The sequence below is a fragment of the Manduca sexta genome, chromosome 19, assembly GCF_014839805.1.
Source record: "Manduca sexta isolate Smith_Timp_Sample1 chromosome 19, JHU_Msex_v1.0, whole genome shotgun sequence".
In the NCBI taxonomy this organism is placed as follows: Eukaryota; Metazoa; Arthropoda; class Insecta; order Lepidoptera; family Sphingidae; genus Manduca; species Manduca sexta.
In genome coordinates, this window is record NC_051133.1 from 7,785,887 (window position 1) to 7,809,927 (window position 24,041).

Consider the following 24,041-nt stretch of genomic DNA (forward strand, 5'->3'; position numbering starts at 1 on the left):
TTTTCTATGTTTGTGTTATTAGGTAAAAAATGGAATATCTATTGCACTGATACAAAAAATACCTACAAATAACAAGTAATATCTTGTAACTGTACATGCCTACCTACGTCGCATGGTTTCTTACACACAAAACATCCGTAAACACCGCGCTCGACAGAGCTACATAATACTCAAAACGGGAATCTTCCAGAAGAAAAAGTTACAATTATTTTAAAACACCATTTGTACATTTTGTTCAACTGTGTCGAAATAACTACATTACACAACTAAATAATCCATAAAATATATTTTGACTAAAGTTGCATTTTTCATAATGTAACAGCGTTTGATGCTATGGAATATATATTTTAAGGAATGGTGCGCTACGTTTCATAGATCGGCGTGGAAAAATTCTAAAATACAATAAGCATGTTAACATAAGACATGGTATTAGTATAGGATACCAAAGGTGCATTAAATAGCATAAAAAATGCACCAAAATCTTGTGAACATCAAGATAACAAAAGACATAATTTGTTTTGGATGTTCAGATCTTTAATTTTGAAAATAATATTTGTTTCTTTTACTTAATATTACATTGTGTATGTTTGTAAAGCAACTAATTCTATTTTACTTCCGAGTACTAGTACACAAAAATTAGTTCTGTGTAAAAAAGGTTAGGGTTACATAATATCAACCTTCACAATATTATATTTAATGTATAGTATTCATTTTTTATTCATCTTAAATTATCAACATAAATATAATATTTATTCGCGCTCCCTGTTCTATTCTATCATCCATTTGAATCTTTCATTGACAGAAAACCATATAAAAAAAAGAATCAAGAATTAATATTTATAAATTTCCACTTCACATTTATTTTCTTCTAGCAATCATTTTATACCATATTCGATTCTGTCAGATAGATAATTGAATAAAACAAATAGCAACGCGGTTTCAAAATAACATAACATGTTTAACGAATGAAAGTAACAATAAAAAACAATATTTGTTTTCATTCGCTTTAGCAAATAAAATACATAATCACTTTTAACTTTAGTCTAAACAGACTAATTTAATGTTTGCACAACATTAACCACTACACTGATCGCATAATTAGCAATCACAACCCAATATATAACCTTATCGATTTCTCAAACAAATAAATTTGAGTTTGTGTTGTGTAGCCATAAAATTATTAATCGATACTTGATTGATATCGATAATTGAATTCGGAATGCGCTCAAGCCGAGGGTATGCGCCTGCGCAGTGGCTCCGACGACCGCGAACTTGCCGACAGAAGTTGTCCAATTGCTACACTCTGTTCTTGCGGTACGCAGGCGTTAGATTTTAACGGACGAGGTATAAATTTGATTCGTTGTGGCCGGACATTTAATATCAAGAGAATAAAGACTGTAATCTTAGCTATAAGACTAGACTTAACAGCTGCTTAAAATATGTGTAAATTGTACGCCTTCGTTATATTATTTGCATCTTCGTGACCTCTGGTTATTTATTAACAAACTGAATAGTAGACAGTATAAGAGTAGATAACAGATGCGTTGCTAATAAAATAATATGTTTGTCATTTATTTGAATCGTATTCTGTCTACAAGAATGATTGTTTTCCTATTAGGGGTAGAGGAGAGTAAACAGATAGTATAAAAAAGCAGAGCACCACCTGTTAAGCAAAGTTAGCAGGTTAACGACGTTTTATGCGGATTTTTGAAACCCGCGCTAACTTTAATTTTTAATTAATCACATAAATAACGAAAATAAAAAATCCGAAAACATAATGTTCACTCGACGCGGATAAAGTTCATAGTTAATCGGTCTGTAGGTACAAAAAGACGATTCGTATCACGATGAGCATTTGGAATAGCTATTAATTCCCCAATGACGGGAAGTTAGTGTGTGTCCCAGAACTAAAAAACACGTATCGATATAATATATAATTGCATATAAGATTTTTAAAATGACATTTAAGAACGTTCGGGCTATAGAAACAAGAGAATATATTTATACGCTCCAAACGGAGTTCACAGACCGCGCCCTTCCTTCCCTAGGTAGTTGTATATGTCGGGACAGAGTCGTGGCTCGTCGGTGGTTAGCAGGCGGCGGGGTGGTGCTTGTTGACGTCGTCGTCGTCGGAGCAGTCGTCGTCGTGCGTGTGCGTGAGCTGGCGCGGCGTCTCGGGCCGCACGTGCGGCACGGACGCGCCCGCGCCCGCCGCCGCGCCCGCGCCCGCCACACCCGCCGCGCTCGCCGCGCCCGCCGCCGCCTGTGCAACACACGCTACTCTAAGTACTACGCAGACCACATGCACACATTAGTCAAGTGTATTTCAGTTATGATCAGGGCCGACAAAATGAGTTTCAGAAAAATAAAATCGTATTAATAATATGTCCACTCGCATTCAGCGGTTGTTAGTTGGTACATCGCTGAAATTGCAAAAAAAATGAAGGCGATGCATTTTTTCGGTGCAATTATTATTTAATGGTCATTTCACAATGGCCTGTCCGTCAGCGCTAATACGAAATCAATTTAATTTCAACACCTCAATTTATAGAGTTTAAAGAAAAAGTAAATTAAGGAATCTATTATAATAAATTACCTTTGCATCGGAGGTGTCCACGTTGTCGACACACTCCTCGGAGGTGTCCTCCGCGACGCACACCACGCTGTAGCTGCGCTGTGCACTCGAATGCCGAGACCTACACATGGTGTAAAAAAATTACATTCCCACAAACGATTATTTACTAAATATTTACCCATCATGTTTCCAAAGCAAAACATAAGTAGTAAGTGCTAATTAGTAAGTAGTAGAGGCGCGCTGTGGTTGATTTCGTCGATAACTTGAGATTGATTCATCATAATTAAAGTGACAATTTGCTGTAATATTTCATACATGAGATGAGATTTCCATGGTAGTCAGTAAAGAAATGCAGTTTTCCAATAAAAGCCGGAAAATATTCCTCTGATTTTATAGACCTTCATATGTCAATAATGGTAAAATAATAAAGTAAGATTAGTTTACCTGTCGATAGTGGGCGTGTCGACGGTGAAGCGCTGTTCGTGTGCGACGGTGGACTCGTGAGGCATGAGCATGGCCGGCGCGCGGAACATGTAGCAGAACGGGTAGTACATCAGGTTCAGGAACGACGCCGCGTACAGGTCCGCGTACCTCACCACCTGCGCACGCGCATACACATTGTGGTTATTGCCGATAATGGCATCTGTATAAGTTTTAATAGGGAGTTTTTGATAGGTATCATATTATTCTATTACTTCTAAGATGGCTAGTAAGACTTCTATATGAATTTTCAGAATCGAGCCTTACAATACCTCGGCATAAAATAACGAAACATTATTATACAAATACCGTCCAAATAACGTTATAATGATAATACATTATAATGAAACCATCTGGTCATGGTGGGATGTCAGATCGGCGATATACTTTTTACATAACAAGACATTCTTTGCACGTGCACAATTTCCTATTTCAACAAATACATTTTTCGTACAATTAGAAAACCAAATATCATTACATATTTTAGTAAATTAAAGGAAATTATTAAAATATGTAATGAAAACGTTTTGAACCCTCACCTGTGACGAGAAGAAAGTCTGTCTGGATCCAGATCTGAACAACGAACCGAGCATGCCGTACGCCAGGTCCATTTTGTGCGTCACATCACGTATCGACATACGCAACTTTGATATATCTGGCTTCTCTTTTGTACTTGAGTCCAAATCTCTGGAATATCACAAAGTAATTAGTAATTTAGAACAATTTTGTAAGTAAAAAAATAATGATGACATGAACATTTGTTATTCTTATTCTTGTTACTGTTGCTTATTTATTAAAAAAAGGTATTTTAAAATATTATTAATATAATTTCAAGCAATTCCTAGTTCTCAAGTCCTGCTTTTAGAACACTCAATGTTTTATTCAAGCACCGACATTTGACAATCGTTTCACTGTTACGTTTATATAAATAGGTTCGAACTACGAGTATGGCTGTGAACGGAAGCGCACTAACTTGTACATGTCGCCGAGCTGCACGTCGAGGTTCTGCAGCTGCGCGAAGAGCTGGCACTTGTCGGTCCACACGTGCAGCTCCTGCACCAGCTCGGGCACCACCAGGAACGTGCGCCAGCCACCGATCTTCTTCGACTTCAGGATGTCGCCGAATATGTGGTCGCCTATGTACAGCACGTCTTTGCCCTTAGCGCTGATCAGTTCCGTGAACACGTCGCATGAACCTAGAAATGTAAAAGTTTTATTAATTATAAAATATAGGAATAATAATCTTACAATTAATATTATGAATGTGAGTATTAAAAGATTTTTGCATGTTTGTTGAGAGTAACCGAAGAAACTGCTGAACTAATTTGGGTGAACTTTGACACACAAGTCGGATAAACAGTGTCCAGAATTTAATATAGGCATCATTTTTTCGCAAAAATATATATGTTAGAACATTTACTTCGAAAAAGGGCTTTCACGCAAACGGAACCGCCAGAACACCTAGTTAATCATATATAAAGCTGAAGGTTTTGCATATATGTCTGCCTGCTTGTTGGTTTGAACGCGCTAATCTTAGAAACTAATAAAACCCATTTTAAATATGTTTCACTAATAAGCTTTCACTAACAGTACTCCTGAGAACGTATATTTTTATCCAAGGAAAATATTTATCCCGGAAAACTTTTTAAATTAGTCAGCAACAAATTTATGTCGCAAATACATTTCTTGTGCAAACTGTGGTAATTATGCATAACAGAACTAATTCCGTCAATCCAATCCTTTGTTCATTATATTTATATAACACTGATATTACACCACTACTCACAAAGCCATTAAAGTAAAATGTAAATAGTAAGTAATTATGATAATAATATAAATCTTAATAGGTAATGTTAACAAATATAATTCTAGACACAGGAGTACGTATCAACGAGGAAGTCCGCTTCAGCTTCCTTTCTTGGCAATCTTGGCTTAACTATATAAGTCCTACACAACGGCATACCAACTAAAACCCCGCGGTGGCCCTCATAGCCATACATTGATTAAATTACAAGTTTATAATATGTATGCGGTATCGATTATTTTTTAAATATTTCGATATTACAAATTAATAAAAAAAAGTAACGCCCTTTAACAGTTACCACTTAAACTTATAAATTTGGAAATTCATGATACGCACCATTTAGTACAATCGTAATAATATAGATTTGCAAAATCCTATATTGTAATAGAGGAATATTAACAAGCTTCTAGTTCCTTCTTTTACTTTTGATCATGATAATATTTAAATTTAGACCGGCATGGATTTGGATTTTAGAACCTAGTATGCAAAGGTCTACCTCATCTATCTTCAATGATCATCACGCTTCGGCATTAAGTAAGTTTGATTCACCACGCGATACGCTCTTACTAGTTTTACAACCGTGACATATTGACTCGCACTTCGAATACCCACATAACGTTCACACAAGAAAATCAATATGGTTCAAAACCTTCAAAATTACAAATTATATTATTAACTACTCCACAGCATACAAATAGGTAAGAGTAACAAATCCATAAAATTTTGATCTTTTTTTTATAATTGCCAAAACTTCATTAAAAACAATCCATACCTCCAGAATAGACGAGGCCCTCATGTAGCGGTCCAACGTGGTGTCCCATCTTTAAAGCACCAGTGCGTGTATCCACCTGCCTTAGCGTTGTGCCTTCGCCGAAAAACAATGGCTTCTTCGCGTCCACCACTATCCAGTCAAAATAGGTCTTCCAGTTTCTGTGCGGCTCTCCACGCTGAGGAAATGATCAGTGTTAATGTGCTTAGATGGCATCAGTAATATAAGAAAATTGAATTGTCGATGAAAGGAGCTAAGCAAGTTAGCAAGGTTCGGAAAATAAATCAAAGATTACCACTGTGGTATTCTTTGAATTGGCCAGCCCTAAAGTGCTACTAACAGAACGTTATCGACTGTTACTGGGCACATGGTTGCGGTTGGATTTTTATAGAATATGTAGATACCTTCAACTAATTTGTAATCTTTATAAAGATAAAAATATGTAATGTATTTAAAATTTTATTACATCATTTATGTTGACAAGCAACGAACCATAAGATATGTAGCGATTTGTTTTATAGCCATAACATATTGTTTTGTAAAGCTACATTAATGTACGCGTATCTTAAATGTTTTTGTAAATAATTATCTATGTCTTGACACTCGTTTATTTGGTAATTGTATTTTTATGTTACTACATGTAATATGTGATAATTAGTCGATTGATGCGACGGAATTGACAACTATCGCCCTGAGATTACAACGGCGTGAAAATCTTGGCACTTTGTAAACTTCATTAACTTTCATATCCCTTATTCAATCCAAAATAGTGAAATATTGAGCATAAAATATTGTATTTAATAGATACGCTAGTGACCGAAAACAATTTTATAAAAATCCAACTATAATGGGTGAAACGAGGTGACCAAATTAGGATTACATAATTAACAATACGTATAAACATATTATATACTACTAATTAAATTTGCTGTTTCCTGGGAGATCTGACTAACCTAACGTTATCCGTCTAACCAAGACTTATGCGCAGGCGCACGCAAAAGCTACACGAATAATCACTTACTTTAGCACCATGTGGAAAATCGAACAGATAGTTCATAATTTTATCGGTAAAGTTGTAATCGCTGTTGGTTAGTATGAACAGCTTAGCACCGCTCTCCCGTATCCTCGACAGGAACATCGGCAGCCTCTCGTCCTTCTTCAGGTACATCTCCAAGTTCTCCGTCGTCTTGCTCTTGAGATCTCCGTGGATGTGTACGTAATCGACGGCGCTTCGCACGTCTTGGAATATTGATTTGAACGACATCGCCAAGTCGCCACATCTTACGCCGGTTTTTTCCCTAAAATAATCACTTCACTGAATTTCTATTACTAAACTATGTGCTGATTTTGGTTTAGCTCAATAAACCAAAATCAACACTTAGATAACCTTTGTAATGGGCATAAACAGAAATATTATAAGATAATTATCGTTGCTCACATTATACATTTAATGTGTTTTATAGTTTGTCCGGTACATGAGTTGTGTATTAATCCGTCGTGCATGTTTTTCATTAGAAAATATATGTGACGAATTTAGAATGTTATACTACTGCTATCGTCTATTAAGAAATACGATTTCCGTCAAACCAATACATTATTTAGTACGCAACAGAAGGTGCAGCCAAAAAACTAGTGTACCTACACATAAAACTACTTAGCGCTAAAATAATTCCCTAAATATACGTTGTTTTCAAACATTAACTTTCCTAATATTTACGGTCTTAATTCCAATTTCCAAACACATAAGTTTATTACAGTTTTAGGTATAATTCCATAATACAATGAAATAGTTTCCGCCGCGGTAATTACGTCTCGAGAATCGTTATCGACGCACGCACGCCCTTTCAATGCAATAGCTTCCTCTGAATGTTATTAGACATCACATTCCGTTTACTCGCGAATGAGTCATATTAACATGCACTTCATTAGAGTATGTATTGTTTATTCATGAAATCACTACTTCAAGGTGAAGTCACAAACTAAAACCACGGTTCATTACGCTTTGAAATTTTGTACCGCTTCTATTTACGCAATAAATCAATATTTTAATACTATGCTAACATATTCTAATCGCAAATGATTGCCGAAATTCTTGTTTTGCCACTGTCCTGTTTACCCTAACAATCCATAGTTGGTAATTTAAATATTTATGATATTGGGGAAGAAAATCAATATCGATCATACAAATATATATAAGTACATTATCCGTTCTAAAACAACACACCTACAGAATACAGCTAATAGTACTAAGTACATACATAATAGTTTAAGGAAAACAATAAAATTATACCGCAAATGTAATGCATCCTTCCTTCGAGAAACAACACAATTAGAGGCGAGAAATCGCTTGTTAGACGCACGTTTGAAAACCAAAAGCGGAAATTGTGTTGCATGTTCTTACCTTGTGTACTGAGGAGCGTTTGTAAAGAAGTCTATTAAACACGCTATCAGATACGTCTCCGGCAAATTGAACAACGTGTTTAGAACGTACACCCTTGATTCGTCCAAGGTCAAGAATTTGTTTGGATACAACTCGTATACTTGCGAACTGAAACAAAAAGGTCATCAAATATTTGCGTAGCATTAGTCATAATTGTTAATATAATGGTGCTGTGAAAAATGAAAATGGCAAAATAAATAATATCGAATAAAAATAAACAAATAATGTTTTATAATCAAAAGAATATTATGGTAATGATTTAAAATTCAGTACGAAATGAAAACAAGACGTTTTACGAATTGTCGCAGTCATCGTCCAAATACGCAGTGGACTCATAAAAATACGGTTACACATCGCAAGACCTTCGCACGACGCAAAACTGATTACACGTACACACTAAAAATAAACATCCTTTATACAGTCTCACATCCTGCAGTTAATAATTATATCTAACGCAAAACTTGCTCAGCGTACATCACACAAAGATTTTGGGAAAAATATTAATCTGTTAGAGCAGTACAACCTAAGAGAAAGTCCCTAAATTGATTCTTTTATTCAAGTATACATCGTGACCCGGATATTCGTAAGGTCGCGTTCTAAATAGTTTCTGACATTTATAGCGGAGGGAATTTTACTTTAAGACCACAACTATTTATAAGCGTAAATCTCAATCATATTATCTATTAAGGCTGAGACATCAATAGAAGTTGTTTTAGTTATAATTTAAATATATTTGAAGAAAAAGTAACGAATCTGAATATATAATTTTAAAATTAGAGATTTTAGGATTAAAGAATTGCTATTAGACAGGCAGAAAACCGGTGGAGGCAGATCATCCGCTCCAGATGCAATCCTGATGCTGACCACGATCCTCAGATATGAGACACCGACCAGAGAGAGAGAGAGATTAGACAGACTCGTAATTTTCTATAAGTGTGATCATAATTCTTCGTCAAAGGTGTATTATATCTATATAAACTATTTTTATGTGATAGACATTCGTTTTCTTGCCAAATACTCAAATAATACATACATCTCTTTCATCATCAGTCACTTTCCATCTTTTTTTCATTTGTATTTAATTGTTTTTTGACGAAAGTTGAAAGATTAAGCAAATTCGACATGAGTCAACATCCCTATTATGTACATTCTTTTAAAAAGAGAATATGAAAGTCATCCTTACGTCGACTTTTGTTGTTTTAGTATTGCCATGATAAGTTCATGTCCGAGGTCAATTATGGTTATTTTATCAAACCAACATAAAAAATTATAGATAGATAAAATAATACTTACTGCTTTAAAAATTCAAATCCGTGAACACAGACTAAAATATTTCCGTATGCGTCTACTTTTAATAAATTACCGTATAATGTGTCGAACCAAAGACCTCTGAAAAAAAAGTTGATTTATTAGCACCTTCGAAATATATTATAAGCCTATAGGCACACGTTCAGTCTTACTTATAAACTTGTTTTAGCGTTAAGAAGTGCTTAAACAGCTGTCAATAACATCACCGGTTTCCTAGTTTAAACCTTATTAAGAGGCAAGATGGCGGGGTTTGGCTCACAGATGATCGAGTAAATTTGTGTTTTAATTAAGCATAGCTTTGTGTTTTTTTTATAAATAAGGCTGATTATTTAGATCGTATTTCTAATCTCAAATTCTTCCATTATATTTCTTACATTATGCACGGTACGCTTACTTATCAGTATACCTTCGGACGTGACTTTAAACCATAAACAATCTTATTAGTACCCACCTAAAATACAATTACCATTCAAGCCTAATCAAGCTTTATGCTTAAAATATTTCCCAAGGTAAAACAAGACATTTTATTTAAAAAGTTGTACGTCAATATTAGTTATTTGAGCTGCCATCTCTCAAGGCGAATGATCCGCGCGCCATAAGCGTGGGCAAACATTAGCAGTTAATCTACAAAATGTTCCGAAGGCGTACATAAAATATTAAATAATATTTTTACGTGCTACAATATATTTATACATGATCAGTAGATTTAACATTGCTTATCAATACATTATTTTATCTTTATCGGTCATTATGGCAATCTAAGATCTTGTGCCTATCAAAGTCTACTATAAATTATAATCATAATACATATTTAAGGAAATTCTCGAAAGAAACTTACCTCACTGGAAATGAAGGATCATATTCGAATTCTAATATTTCGCTTGGATATCCTTTGGCTACTAATCTCTCTTTGGTCAGATTAAATCCTAAAGTTTCGTACTGCGGCGATTTGTATTCTGAAAACAGTCACATTTCACAAGCGTGTAGGACGATAAGCCAAATGAACTACAGTGAAAACTGGTTATAGCGACATCGAAGGGATCACCGAATTTGGACGCTATATCCGATAGTCATTATAAACGAAACGCTTTTTATATGCATTTATTTAAAGAGACCTTACTATTTAGTCGTTATAACCGATGCGTCGCTATAACCGGAGTCGTTATAAACGGTTTGTACTGTGCGTAAATTTACGTCTACTTGAACGTGTTATAAATAACTTACCAGCCAGTGTGTAGTCCATATCAAAGCCGTAAAACTTAACATTTTCTAAATGCAGTGATCTGTTGACAAAAATTCTGAAACAAAGAGAACATTGTCATTAAGACCTTATTATAATTCCAAAGTTCAAGGCATTAATCGCCTTCAATGATGTATAATATTTTAATGACACGTTCGGAAAACATTAATAAAATATCATATTGTTGGTATTCAAGACCTAATTAAAAATCATACAAATCTCCGCTAATGACGTGACGTAGCGATAAGACTAACATCTATCAAAGTTTGTATACTTTGTGTTAAAACCACACCGGCCAAGTACGAATAGTATTTCAGTCATAAAATGGTTCCGTACCACACTCATAAATTATACGTCTTTATGAAAAACCATCATTATTTCCTTGCAAATAAAGCCTGAATTACATGTAAGTTTTACACGGCTAATACAACACAATAGAAAATTCTAAGTTTCCGAGGCCATCCATGGGGGATTTGTAAATACAAGTAACGATTCCTAAATCCCTTATGGAATAATGGCTTTGTTTTGAATTTTCAATTCCTAGAGAAAAATACGATATTGTAGGTGTTAATGTTCTGTCATTTAAAATTGCAATTTGAAACAGAATATTCTTACAGCGTGTTACTTATTAAAGGCTAAGAGGTTATAGACTAGAGACCTTCATGTTTGTTATTAGTTGCAATGTGATAACTCAAACAGTTTGTAAGAAAAAATGCCCATGACAAACAGACGGACAAACTTGCAACTAATGCTATATGTTCAAGTTGCACGTTTTATACAATGTGTTACTGAACCCTATTATGGCATGAAGTATCTGCCATCGTTCTTAGAAATAAATTATCGCTCTCCTTCATTATTAACAAGTAACGCACATGTACTGGATGTATATCATTTCCATACCTTTCATCATACGGAGGAGTTAGTAGCTAATCTACTACTAAACCTAGTTTTTATAGGTATCAAACTTGTGTAAGGGTAGAGAGCCCCTTGCCCTACAAAGCAACAATGGCGGTTGGATGATGAATAAATCTACCCGCTTAATACACGTAACCATACAATATTAAATAACTATAATGTAGCATCGAGTATAATGCCATATATTATAACGTAGTTTGGTTTCACACGAGCAATCAATGCGTCAAACGTTTCATTACCACTTAGGTTAAACGGTTAAACCAGGTGGAATGGGTATTCCGCGAACAATTTAAACCCGAAGCAGACAAGTGATGTAGACACGCAATCGTCCCATCCGTCGTCGGATGTTGAGCAAAGTTGATAACAATTACGTCACAATAGAAACAGACGACACGCACCAACATCTATTTATTATACAACAGTATTTGGGAACGGTACAAACGCGTCATAGTGGATTATTTCTGCGAAGATGATTATGCAGGGAAATTATTGATAGATGAAATGACTTGTTAGAAAAATATCAGTTTTGCTATTTCATGGTATGTATAAAATATAACGATACAAGATTAAAGACTCGCTCGCATAAATCACAGAACCTAAGTACTATGTTATAGCGTGAATCAAAAGTGTATGAGCAATTTTGTTTACAAGACATTTTGGTAGATACCAAACGTGTGAATTGCCAAAAAGTCACAATTAATCATTTGATAAATAACGTAAACATGTATTTAGCGTGCGGAATGCTTCGCTTAAAATTGTTGCTGTATACAAAATTGAAAATCTGCATACTAGTCAAGTGACAATCCAAATTATTAGTTTGGCGCCAGTCTGCGTAACAAGTTTCCTGATTAATATACATGCATAGGAACGGTGAGAGATTGCGCATAGATTACGTGTGAGCACTGATCTCTCTGGAAAGAATTCCACAATGATGCCAATAAGCCGACTTCACAGTACATTTATAATTCCAATATTTCCAGTGTTGTCGTCATAAAATATTTTAAAACTTTTTATTATATTGTATACATGATGAGTTTTAACAGGGAATTAAAAAGATGCTTCTATTTATCACAATAATTATTATTTACTGGAGGTGGGGTAGATTTTGTGTCCATCGTAGCGTCCAGTGTACACATGGTGTTAAAACTCGCCATAGTGTTTCACGTTCCGGGGTCAGCCTATAATGTATAACCGGTTCAAACAGGCCAGCAATTTATTAATGTTTAAAAAAAATTTAAGGAATTCAGTAAAAAACAACTAACAAATTTTATAATATGTATCTACACAATGACAATTTTTTTTAGATTAAGTCCCAGATCTTTATTTTCGCCAATTAAAACGGTTTACCCATTTTAATATATTCCATGTTTAAATAATAACACCTAAATGGTTTTCGAAGAATGTTTTCACTATCTTCCACTATTAGAGTCGTTTCTGTGTATATTAAAACTTTAATAAATACTCAGCCTGTATAATAAGTACGTCAACAACTTCATCAAAATATTGTTGTTATTGTAACTCCCTGCATATCCAAGTCGCATATAGATTTTTCGAAGGTGGATTTCACTGAGGTTGATTGTAACGAAACCATCTTTCTTCAATTCTATAATATTTTTGTGCTAGATAATAATGATCTCCGCAGTTATAATTTCATTCTAATTTTTAAGAATAGATACTTAATTAATTATTTATTTATTTTTAAGATAAGGTAGCAAAATTTTTGGGTAGTTTAGGTACCTAGAAGTTGGTAAAGTTGGAAGTTGGTGGTGGTTTAGTTTTACATCTTTGGCATTACATTCTTATTTTAATGCTGTTATGTCCATCTCGGTTTGACCTTTGGGAGTAACACAGCCGTTGGTGACGGCATAAAAATCTATAAAATATAGTCGTTATCCACTATCTATTAATATATTGCAGATGAGTACATGTTCTGGGGCTTGGTTCCCTCTTATAAAATAATTCCAATCAGTCATAATAACCTTGTTCATTCCAACTACTTATAATATCGGATAAAGGCGCAATCAACAATTGATTTAAAATTATTCATTCATTTGAAATTATAATGATAGTACATGTACCTAAGCAAGTTATACGGTGAAAGTTTATTGTAATCGGGACAGAATCCAATATTGGCCTTGGTATACGGATCCCGTTAATGAACATACAAAGAATCGAGTATGCATGTTCTAAAACATCGGTAACGAAACCCAAATAATTGACTAGACACTACCCTGTTTACTTAAGAATCGATGTTACAATACGAACAGTGGAAAAATCCATTACTAAAAACAAACGCGCAAACAATCCACAAAGTAATGCTAATTGGTAGATTCGATTTTTGCTAACATGATCACGTCAAAATTCTATTCACTCAAACCAAATTAAACTAGGAAGTTTCAGCCAGGCGAAAATCATATACATATTTGACAATTTAATAATACGAACAATAATTTGTGTTAGTGTAGTAACCGAACCTGCAGCCACTTGTTTTACAGACAACTCAACGCACACTGCGTTGGGCAATGAAGAATCGAACAATGACGAATTGGGGAATGAGGAGTTGGGCAATGAGGAATTGAACGAATGTTAAAACTTAAATGGGTTTTCTAATTGCACGAGTCAGATATCTAACTCTGTTATTTGATACGCTTGTTAGCAAAAAATCTGGCTAAAACGAAACAATATCACGAAACTTACTCGTTCGGTGCGGCTGTATATCTGTCACCTTTGCCATAAGATGACCCGACGCCATTGACATGCTCCTCGAAACGTACAGCAGTTCCGTTTTCCATCCTATCCTTCATGGCATATCACACAATGAAACTATTGTTCTAATTCAATACACAAACGTTCACAGTTACGTATTTATTATGAAACCGACAATGCTAAGGACTGTAACAAACAAACAATCTGATATGTAAATTCGGGCGAGTGGCGCAGAACACGGTCGCAGTCGCGTAACGTAGAAAATATTTGAGTGGTAATCCTTGACAGTAACAAGTTGAGAAAGCAGTCCGCCTTTGACGTATTTCGCTTATTGAGAATCTAATCAAAACATTGCAATAATACATTATTGATAAATGCTCGCATTATGTCAAAGAACTGTACCGCAATGTCTTGCAGCACTTCTGGAAACGGTAAACAATAATTATTTTTACTGTTTTGGAATAACTTAACATTCGTGCAAACAATATGAATGTATGTAATATAATTATATTACATATACAATAAATTTATTGCTATATAAAATGCAACCGAATGACGCATTTATTTACTGCCCTATCTAGCTAATTCGGAAACATGATTAACATGGATAAAAAAATAAAACTATAGGGAGAATTCATAAAATATTATGCCAAGGTTTTTTTATGTTGTCTAAAATAATTTCAAAATAAAGTATATATATATAAAAAAAGGATTCAAGTTTAACAATCCGTGAGTACCATAGTCAGTGACTCTATAATATCCAACCCTTTATTTTCCTTGGTATACCATAGATACATACATGATGAATTTCGTGAGTTGGCTATATTACGAGGCATATTACACGGTACAGGTGTTACCATAAAGCTTTTTACGAAATATTTAAAAGCCAAGTTCTCATTTTAAATATTATTAGGAGTCAAATAATAATTATTACTCTAAAAGTAGGTAAACCTAACGTTGTATTTTTTTTTTGGATACTTGACTTTTATGTTCCTGGTTAATATCCTATACTCATTAGCCTATATTAGCAACAGCTATGTATGTAAGTACGAGTATGTGATTACAAAATCAGCGGATGGTCCCGGGCGTCGTTTTAAACAATCATCATTGAATAAAATGGGATGCAGCAGGGCGCATGGGGGAAAGGCTGCCAGGAAACTGACCAATCAATATAATTTCGCTGGTACTGACACGCTATATACCTAAACTATACATCCGCATTTAAGAGGCATCCGGAAACTTTTCAATTGATATCATGAACGACTGAACGTGCGTCTATTTAATGCACCTTCCTAGTACACACATTTAATATAATTTAGTCACGTATCTACAAGATTTATTTATAAATACGTGCATGTTAAGTCAAGCCGAATTTATCACTCTCATGTGGGCAGTTGATTTATTGATGGTACATTTAAAATTTTCCGACTCTTTTTGGAACTTACTCATAGAGTTTCTTACGATTGCTTTATTCTTTGTTTTATTGTTCGATGACAATTATCCACGCGTACAAAAACATTAACAAAGACAACAGATGTACTGTGCATAATACTAACATATGGCGTGACTCTAGGGATCATTATAAAAATAAGTAATTAACATTCAAACTTTATTATCCAATACCTATGCAGGACGGCTGCAAACATCCCAAAAGAGAACCATTCACGCAATGGGTATCCATATTATTTATTATGCAAGAATGATATAGGAAAAGTGGGCCAATACAACTGGTTAAACTTGAAGTCATCGCTTGCACAACAAACGTAATACTGACAATGGACATTATGCTCAATAATAACAGAGAAATTAGTACAAATTGTTTTCACAGGATTGTAAACAGTGGCCTTGTTACTGTAAAGGATTAAATTTTATGCGAATCAACACTTAAACCGACGACACAACAATCAACACTTCACGAGGTACACTTCAGAATGCTAAATGCATTAATTTCATGGCCCGGAACTTGACATTGAACAAATTATTCAACTTACAAAATTACGGAAACAGTGAGTAATAGTAAACGACACGAAATTCGCGTTGATAAAAGTTTTATTGAATCAGCGGATAGCAGCGTGCGATACTGTGCGGCGGGGGCGTCGCGTGTACTGACGCTGGAGCGGAGTGCGACGCGGCGGACGGCGTTGAGTCTACCTACACCTACTCCATACAATCACTTCCCCCACAGACACACCGAACAGCTGATTCATTTAAGTGCTTCCATACAACACGTTACAAGCTTTAGATTGCAGTTATTTTATTTTCTTTTTTACAACACAGTTAATTTTCAAGAACAGATATTTCAAAATTTAGATAAAGACAGATAATCTTCTAACCTTCCGTTAGCTTAATCTATGAGTTACTAACTTCATTTATGAGCGCAGTAGACGACTTGAATAAAACCAATTTTTGTCTTTATTTTATAAATTATGATGCTTATTGATTACCCCAAAATTATAAAGTACCTACCTACCACCTATTAAAATACGATTCGAAGCAGCATTATCAATTTGAATTAACGTAATAACATATGACAAAATTATTCATCTTTCTCAAAACAACGCAACAAATACCTATAATTAAATCAAGCTGATAAGATTGTTACTTAGGTGATATAGCACCGCGCTATACGCGTTGTAATAATTACAGGACAAACACTGATACATGATATTCTATAATTGTTTCTTTTAAGAAATAAGTAGCTACTTATTTCTTAAAAGAAACAATTTGTTTTTGTTGCTGTTTGTGACTGTTGAATGTGTTAAATGGTTAAGACTTCCTGGATTACAAATTATTTTTCGATTTCATGACTCCGCAAAGAAACTACGACTGGAGCCCGGAAGCCCTATTCAGGATAAAGAAGACAGAGAAATGAATCGCAAAACCCGCCATAAATCAGTTCTTAAACATGACTGTAATTAAATAATAACCATGGCGCGTCTTAGTCCCGAGATACTATAAAAACTAAAAGAAATAAACTTATTGATGTTTTCACCATAAAAGTAAATCATAATATTTTGCTAAAGCTGAAAAATATGGCCGCTATTGTTTGTCTCTGTTTTTAATTCTTTGATATCCGCCAAAATTGGACAATGGACATGATAATGCACAACAGGAACGATCTAATCTCAAGAACTATTGGAAGAGATATAACAATCTTTATTGAACCCAGTAGATCATGGGTTCGTATTTCGTACACTGCCGAAGTCAGTTATACTTGGAAGCTGAGGTGTTGATCAGAATCCAATGATTACTACTCTCTACAGGCTACTATAATTAAAGTGGAAAATTCTTACATTTTATACATTTAGCATTCAAGCATTTATTTCGCTGCAGGCTAAGGCTGTATGACTACAAGGGATAGACTTTTCATCCACTACACAGGCGGCACTGCGTCAGGCTTGAAGCTAGTTGATAAACCAATGAATAAGAATCATTTAATAATAATTATAATCATAATAAACTAGCCGTTATTGAATTCGCAGATTGTATTGTAAAATTTCCATTTCTTACTTCATAGTCGGCAAATCGTTCACAATTTTCATTCCTTTAGTATTGTGTTTATAAGCAGTAAAAAAATTGTTTGACTACAGAAATAACTTCCCATAAAAACTACTTTTGTTCAGGTAAACAATCAGGTTTTATTAATACTTCATCAAGAATCATCCTGCATCAAAGAGCTCGCGAATTTCAAGTTACAGTTACTTTCGCAAGTGAAACAAAAAAGTCGTCTAAAAAGTCTACATAGCATAACTTAATCCCGATCCCTTCTGTCGAAATATTTATTTATTACTTTTACTTTTCAGACGGACTGCGTATGACCATGAAGTATGTAGTCTTTGAAATTAGTAAAGTCTAGAATAATTATATTTCGATGTCTAACATTCAACAATATTTTTCGTTTAAGTATATGTATATGAAACTTGGCTATCCGGTTTAAATAATTTTGTCAATCCAATGTTTGGTGCAACCTATCTTTGAGAGAGCTGGGTCTATTTGTGTTTCCGCCGTGGAGGAGTGGCGTCTCAGGCTGGAGGCCCCGACAGCGGGGCTCCGGACCGTTGCGGCAGTGCGGCCTGTCTTTGCCGAGTGGCTAGACATGCGCCACGGTGCGGCAACCTTTCGGTTGTCACAGGTACTCACCGGGCATGGCTGCTTCGGTGAGTATCTGTACCGGATCGTAGGTACGGAGGTGTCGGCCGTGTGTCACCACTGTGACAACTGCCCGCTGGATACGGCCCAACATACTTTGGAGTTCTGTCCAGCCTGGGACGAAGAGCGCAGCGCCCTTAGATCAGTCGTCGGAGGAGATCTTTCGCTGCCAGCCGTGGTCGCTTCCATGGTCGGCAGCCAAAGATCCTGGCGTGCGGTGGCCCACTTTTGTGAGGTAGTCATCTCGCAGAAGGAGAGTGCCGAGAGGGATCGGGAGAGAGCAGATCCCTCCCGCCGCCAGAGGAGACGTAGGAGGCGCCGGGCGGACGACTGACCGGCGTCTCCCGCCCTGTGGAATGGGGGCGTTTGGAGAATTCCACCACGGTATCCCCTGCCTGTCGTAAAAGGCGACTAATAGGGGCCATCGGGGGTCGTCGGCGGGCGGCTGGGGCCGTCCGCCCTTAGTGTACGTTGTGCACATCTCGCACATTGTGATGACCCCGAGATGGACGGCAGCGTGGAAGGTAGGCCTCATGCTGCCGTTGACGCCGAGAGCGTCCTTCGGTTACGCGGGGGCTTCTGAGCCCCCCCATAGGAGACGGGCCGCAACAGGCGGCACCGCGCAGGGCGTGAAAATAGGTTAGGGACTCGGCCCGGCGGTCACCCGAAGGTCAAAATCAAATCCGGGTGGCTCAACGCCGGGCCGTAAGGCACGGTGACCCCAACATAACCGCTCAGTCGCCCCCCCCGAAGGCTGGGCGGTAGTCATAAGGCACTTTCTCCGCGAAAACAAAAAAAAAAAAAAAAAAAAGGGTCTATTTGTGTTTGATTTACACCGACAGATATAGTGATCTATAAAATCGCGGTTTTAACCAACACGTACTTACTCGGCTCAATATCCGCTACAGTCTTGCTGACACTGTTTGTTCATATTATGTTATGAAAAACAAGAAACGAAAATGTAATTAGAGTCTGGGTAAAGGAATGTTTGATCAAAGTGAGTAATTATGTATTACACATAAATTGAATAAATAAGTTACGTCGCATGACGCATCGGGAGATGGAAGAGCTTGTCGCACTAGCTACGAGCAAAATTTCAAATCGGTTGAATCACCGACGAACTTGGTCAGCGACTTGAAGTAAGTACGCCTACTTACTCGAACATTTGTCACTCGCTTGAGGAGTAACTTATGTAATGTTACATTTGAAAAATATTTAGAGTTGCGCAACAAAAACTTTACTTTTTATATCGAAATCAGAAAACCAGTGTTGCCATTAGGTTACATTTCTTACATTTTTCGTTACTTTTGACCCCCTCGCGTAACATGTAAGTAATTTTTACATTTAAGGCAATTTTCGTAACTTTTAAGAACAACGAGATTTGTAATACAATTTTTTTATTGTAAACAGTTTACGAACGCAATTCAATTCAACGCATCCAAATTGAACGCATCTAAAACTGGCGGGTCTAAAAGTATTTCACTCCATATCATACTCAGAGATTGCTCGCCATAACAAAATGAAACGTATCTTGGATATATATTAAAACTTGATTTTGCTTAATTGTGCGCGCGCACGTTTCCTACTTCGCAGGTTCCCGCGGTTCGCGGTTTCGTAGCTACAGAAATGCTTGCCCAAATACACGTAAATTAAAAGAAAAACAATAATGTAACTTTTGCAGCAAAAAAACCCGAGATCGAGTCGGACGCTACCAACGACACCACCGACGTGGTCACAATTTACTTGCAAAAAATTCAAAACACTCAGATGTATAATATAAATTATACATCTGAGTAAATATATATTACATTTAATAAATATCATTTTATAAATACATATTATAATATAATATAAATTATATTTTCGAGTTGTGAATTGCGATACTAACACTGAAAGAGATTAAACATGCAAATGTACAGCAACACCGTAAAAGCAGAGATTTGAAATTATATTAAAAAAAATAAACGAACAAAAATAGATTAGACAACCATCCAAATGACCTACCGCCTTGAAAGAACCAAATGAAACGCAACCGAAACTATCTGTTTTATTTGACCTGGGCTGAAAATTGCTGCGATGAGTAGTTTTGTGCAATTTATAATATGTTTAGTGTGATAAAAGATACTAAACGTAATCATAACCTACGATTAATTGCAAATATTATACAGTAAAATGTATGACGGGACATTTTGATTATATAATCGTGAAAATTGTCCGTAGACCGTAGGTAGTAAGCACTACAGCCTCAGTCCTTTATCATAAATTGACGCTACCTTGCAGACGTGTGCATATAATTAAGCGAAGACAATAGACAACCTAATACACACAAGTTTAGAAATGTTTCTAGTAAGTATTGAGCCAATACCTCACGTTTTACGAATAGTATATTATTAGAAGCTGATAAGGAAACAAGCTTTATTTGTACAAAAAGCTGTGTCAGAACAAAGTTTTCGGGCGCGTTGAAAGAATGACGGATGGTGTACTGACCTCGACGGTTGGTGAATACGTACCTGTGTTCCAACACACGTTTATCGAACCAAGTACTATGCATGGTGGTCAAAGACTCCGCGAAGCAGTCCAATTCAATTTCGCTCCTGTCGGTACGCGCCAGGGGTTTGTCGACTCCGACTTCTGACTTGTCGGGTATTTCCACGGCTTCATCGCCGGCGAAAAACTTAATTATCGGTCGTCTATTCTTCGATGATGAATTTGCGCGTGCGCGAATATCTTGCGGGTTCAACGAAGGTGAAAGAGGATATGCACTCTCAAACGCGTCAGGCATTTTGAAATGAGTAAATGTTTAAAAATACACCAATTGCTTTAGTTTCCAAACTGTGACTGATGAGGACAAAACAACTCTCCCACGTAAATCGTTAGGCGTCGATAACAATGACCCCCAGCAGAAACCGATAACCCCAGTCTCCGAGTGATGCAAATAATGCTATAAATTAGGAGACATTTGTACATACAGGCAATAAATAAACTACAAACATGTCATGATATGTTTGTAAAAATGTTGCATATATGTAAACAATAAGACTTTAACAAAAACTGGACTAAAAGACCCTGTATTAAAGCCTGTAAAGCTTAATATGTGACCAGAGTATGTGCTATAAACATTATATTTATCATATTATATACATTTTATAGCATGACCACAATCATACAATATACATGTAACACTGATAGTTCTGGTTGATTATTTACTGGTTTGTTATTTGCAATGTTATCATGTAAGGTTTTTCATAAATATAATTTAAAGATTTGCTCCTTTTATTAATTGAGTTACTATATTATTATTGGATATTTTACATGAAATAGTGCAATTAACTTACCTATGTTCCGCACGACGATAATATTTCTTGGATAATACAGGATTCTCTGGTATTATAATACAGTCTTTATTATTCAATGAGTCATCCATTTTTATTTTAGGTTTTCTTATTTTGTACTTATAAAAAATGGAAATAAAATTGAAAAATCTTTGGTTCTCTGGTAGTCTTACAATGCTTGTCAATCTGAACATGCAATTGCACTCTGTTCTTCTTTATGGTACCTAAAACAATTTATCAATTCACTTATTACTCACAATGCAAAAGAAATAAACAAGTTCAGTAAAACAGGCCTACAGACTCATATCTGTGGACTAATATATGCAGTTGTAGTCTATGAAATTGTCTTATCACTTTGGAATTATCCTAGGAAAGTCACCGAATAAAACTATTGACTATGCTATTTACTATTTTAAGTAGACATGTGAATTTTGTTATACCATGGTATAACAAAATAATATCAAAAATTAAAATAATAGTTGATTATATTTTTATTACACACACAATGGCCTGACCTACTACAGGCTAAGTGCAGAAAAAAGAGCCCCTCAACATAGAACATATATTTGAATTATCACAACACTGCCTTGGCAATCATTATAACAGTAAGTCAGAAATGTTGGTTGTACTCTATTACATGGTTAGATTTCTTATTGTTCTTACTGCAATTTATCAAACAAGAAAATGCATATCTAATTTACACCGATTGTATGAAACCTAAATAGGAAAAAAGTTTGTTCAAAGAACAACCCAAATCAGTAATAAAAAAATTGGCTTCCTGGTACTTAATACCCTCTCAATTACCTTGGCGGAATGAAAAAGTACCTACTTTCGTATTTAAGTACATCCATCACAATGTGCTGCTCTTAAAGTGTCAATACATAGTCATCAAATGCATGTTATAGGTTCAAATAAATTTCAATAATAAAATAATTAAAGTAAATAGTCAAATCAAATTTAATGAAGTAAGGAACCTAATAAAAGAAAGTAGAAATAATCAGTTCATAGATAGGTTTTTGAAATAAACAAAAATATTATATTTATTTATAAAATCTTTTAAGAAATAAGTTTGATAATGTAGTGATTACATAAGTAAAAAAATATATTTTAACATAATATAACTCAACACTTGCGAGTTGCAACCCATTCTAATTTCAAATAATTGTAACTTATAAATTTCTGAATAGATATGTTAAAATTTGTTCTTAAATAATATTTTTATCACAAATAGAAAAAAAATATGAGCTTGGGATTCAATTATAGTAAATAAATCGCACATTCCGTATAATATTACATGTCAAAATGTATTTATCTCATGAAAAAACACTTAACTATCTGGTTTTAAACTGATAAAAAGAGCCAAATACTAATTTTAGCCCACTGAACACAACATTTCAATGACTCACGGCTGCAAAATAATCAGACTACCTATGTAAACTCACCAAAATATTCACTGTATTTACTAAACTATAACATAAAAGTGTAAAATAATAGGATACGCGAACAGTATTAATTCAGTTTATGTTTAATTTCAAAGAGAATATTCGAAATGAAGCACGACTTTCCCATTTCTCTCTATAATTTTTAACTGTCAAACGACAAACGTATACCTGTCATTGTGACGCCAACAACAAAATATAAAGGTAATTCTGCATCCTAACAAAACTAAACTGCAAAATCATTGTCCACGATGGAACCAGATCTAAAAATTTTATTGAAGCTGTTGTGCTCAAATCTCGATGGTATTATATCTTTTTTGTTAAGTAGACGCGAATCATTTATATTTTCAGCTCTTTCTTTGATTCTAGTTATCCTAAACGCCTCCAAATGCATTTTTATCCACCGCCCCATTTGTTTTTGGTGTCTATTCATCTCAAATTTGTAAAATAAAACCAGCGGCAAAGAGAATTGTCCTACTAATATTATAAATGCGAAAGTTTGTGAGGATGTATGTTTGTTTCCCTTTCACGAAAAAACTACTAAACCGATTTGGATGAAATTTTACAATGATATTGGTTATACGCTATAATAACACATAGGCTACAATTTATAATGATTTTGTATAATTTGATCATAATATATCAACACATATCAAGTAATACGAAAAAAAAAAATGTTAACCTGGCGTACGCTACCTAAACCGTTGGAATTAAACAAAGATGATGTACCATAGGATTGTTTGTCTTAGATATATAAAAGATAGCTTATATCTACCCTTTATATGGAAGCCACTGGGACCAAAATAGTGAGCCATTTCTGTCTGTCTATATGTTATTGTTTTTCTCAAAAACTACTAAACGGATTTTTATAAAATTTCGTATGG

The 24,041-nt window shown here is 35.1% G+C and overlaps 1 protein-coding gene across 5 annotated transcripts; it reads right to left on the reverse strand.

The window, feature by feature from the left end:
• LOC115444035 (cytosolic purine 5'-nucleotidase) lies at window positions 1-23,322 on the reverse strand. 5 transcript variants are annotated; one of them, XM_037440350.1, is made up of 13 exons: window positions 23,161-23,322; window positions 21,722-21,942; window positions 10,601-10,674; window positions 10,215-10,332; window positions 9,362-9,457; window positions 8,030-8,176; window positions 6,650-6,926; window positions 5,632-5,806; window positions 4,029-4,251; window positions 3,595-3,742; window positions 3,020-3,174; window positions 2,597-2,696; window positions 1-2,263 (listed from the first exon to the last, which is right to left on the reverse strand). In XM_037440350.1, exons 2-13 carry the CDS (start codon window positions 21,910-21,912, stop codon window positions 2,090-2,092), a joined length of 1,878 nt encoding a protein of 625 aa, XP_037296247.1. In that variant the 5' UTR covers window positions 21,913-21,942; window positions 23,161-23,322; the 3' UTR covers window positions 1-2,089. The 5 variants fall into 5 exon arrangements, with proteins under 5 accessions (XP_037296247.1, XP_037296249.1, XP_037296250.1 ...); XM_037440352.1 differs by lacking the exons at window positions 21,722-21,942; window positions 23,161-23,322 and adding exons at window positions 14,229-14,423; window positions 16,229-16,363; XM_037440353.1 differs by lacking the exons at window positions 21,722-21,942; window positions 23,161-23,322 and adding exons at window positions 14,229-14,423; window positions 16,051-16,068.
• Between the last annotated feature and the right edge of the window lie 719 nt (window positions 23,323-24,041).

Coding starts and splice junctions, on each gene's coding strand:
- LOC115444035 (XM_030169653.2), bottom strand. CDS start 21,168: ATGCCTGACGCGTTTGAGAGTGCATATCCTCTTTCACCTTCGTTGAAC. Junction 6,927..8,029: donor AACGCTCCTCAGTACACAAG/GTAAGAACATGC, acceptor TGATTATTTTAG/GGAAAAAACCGGCGTAAGAT. Junction 3,743..4,028: donor CAGCTCGGCGACATGTACAA/GTTAGTGCGCTT, acceptor GTGATATTCCAG/AGATTTGGACTCAAGTACAA.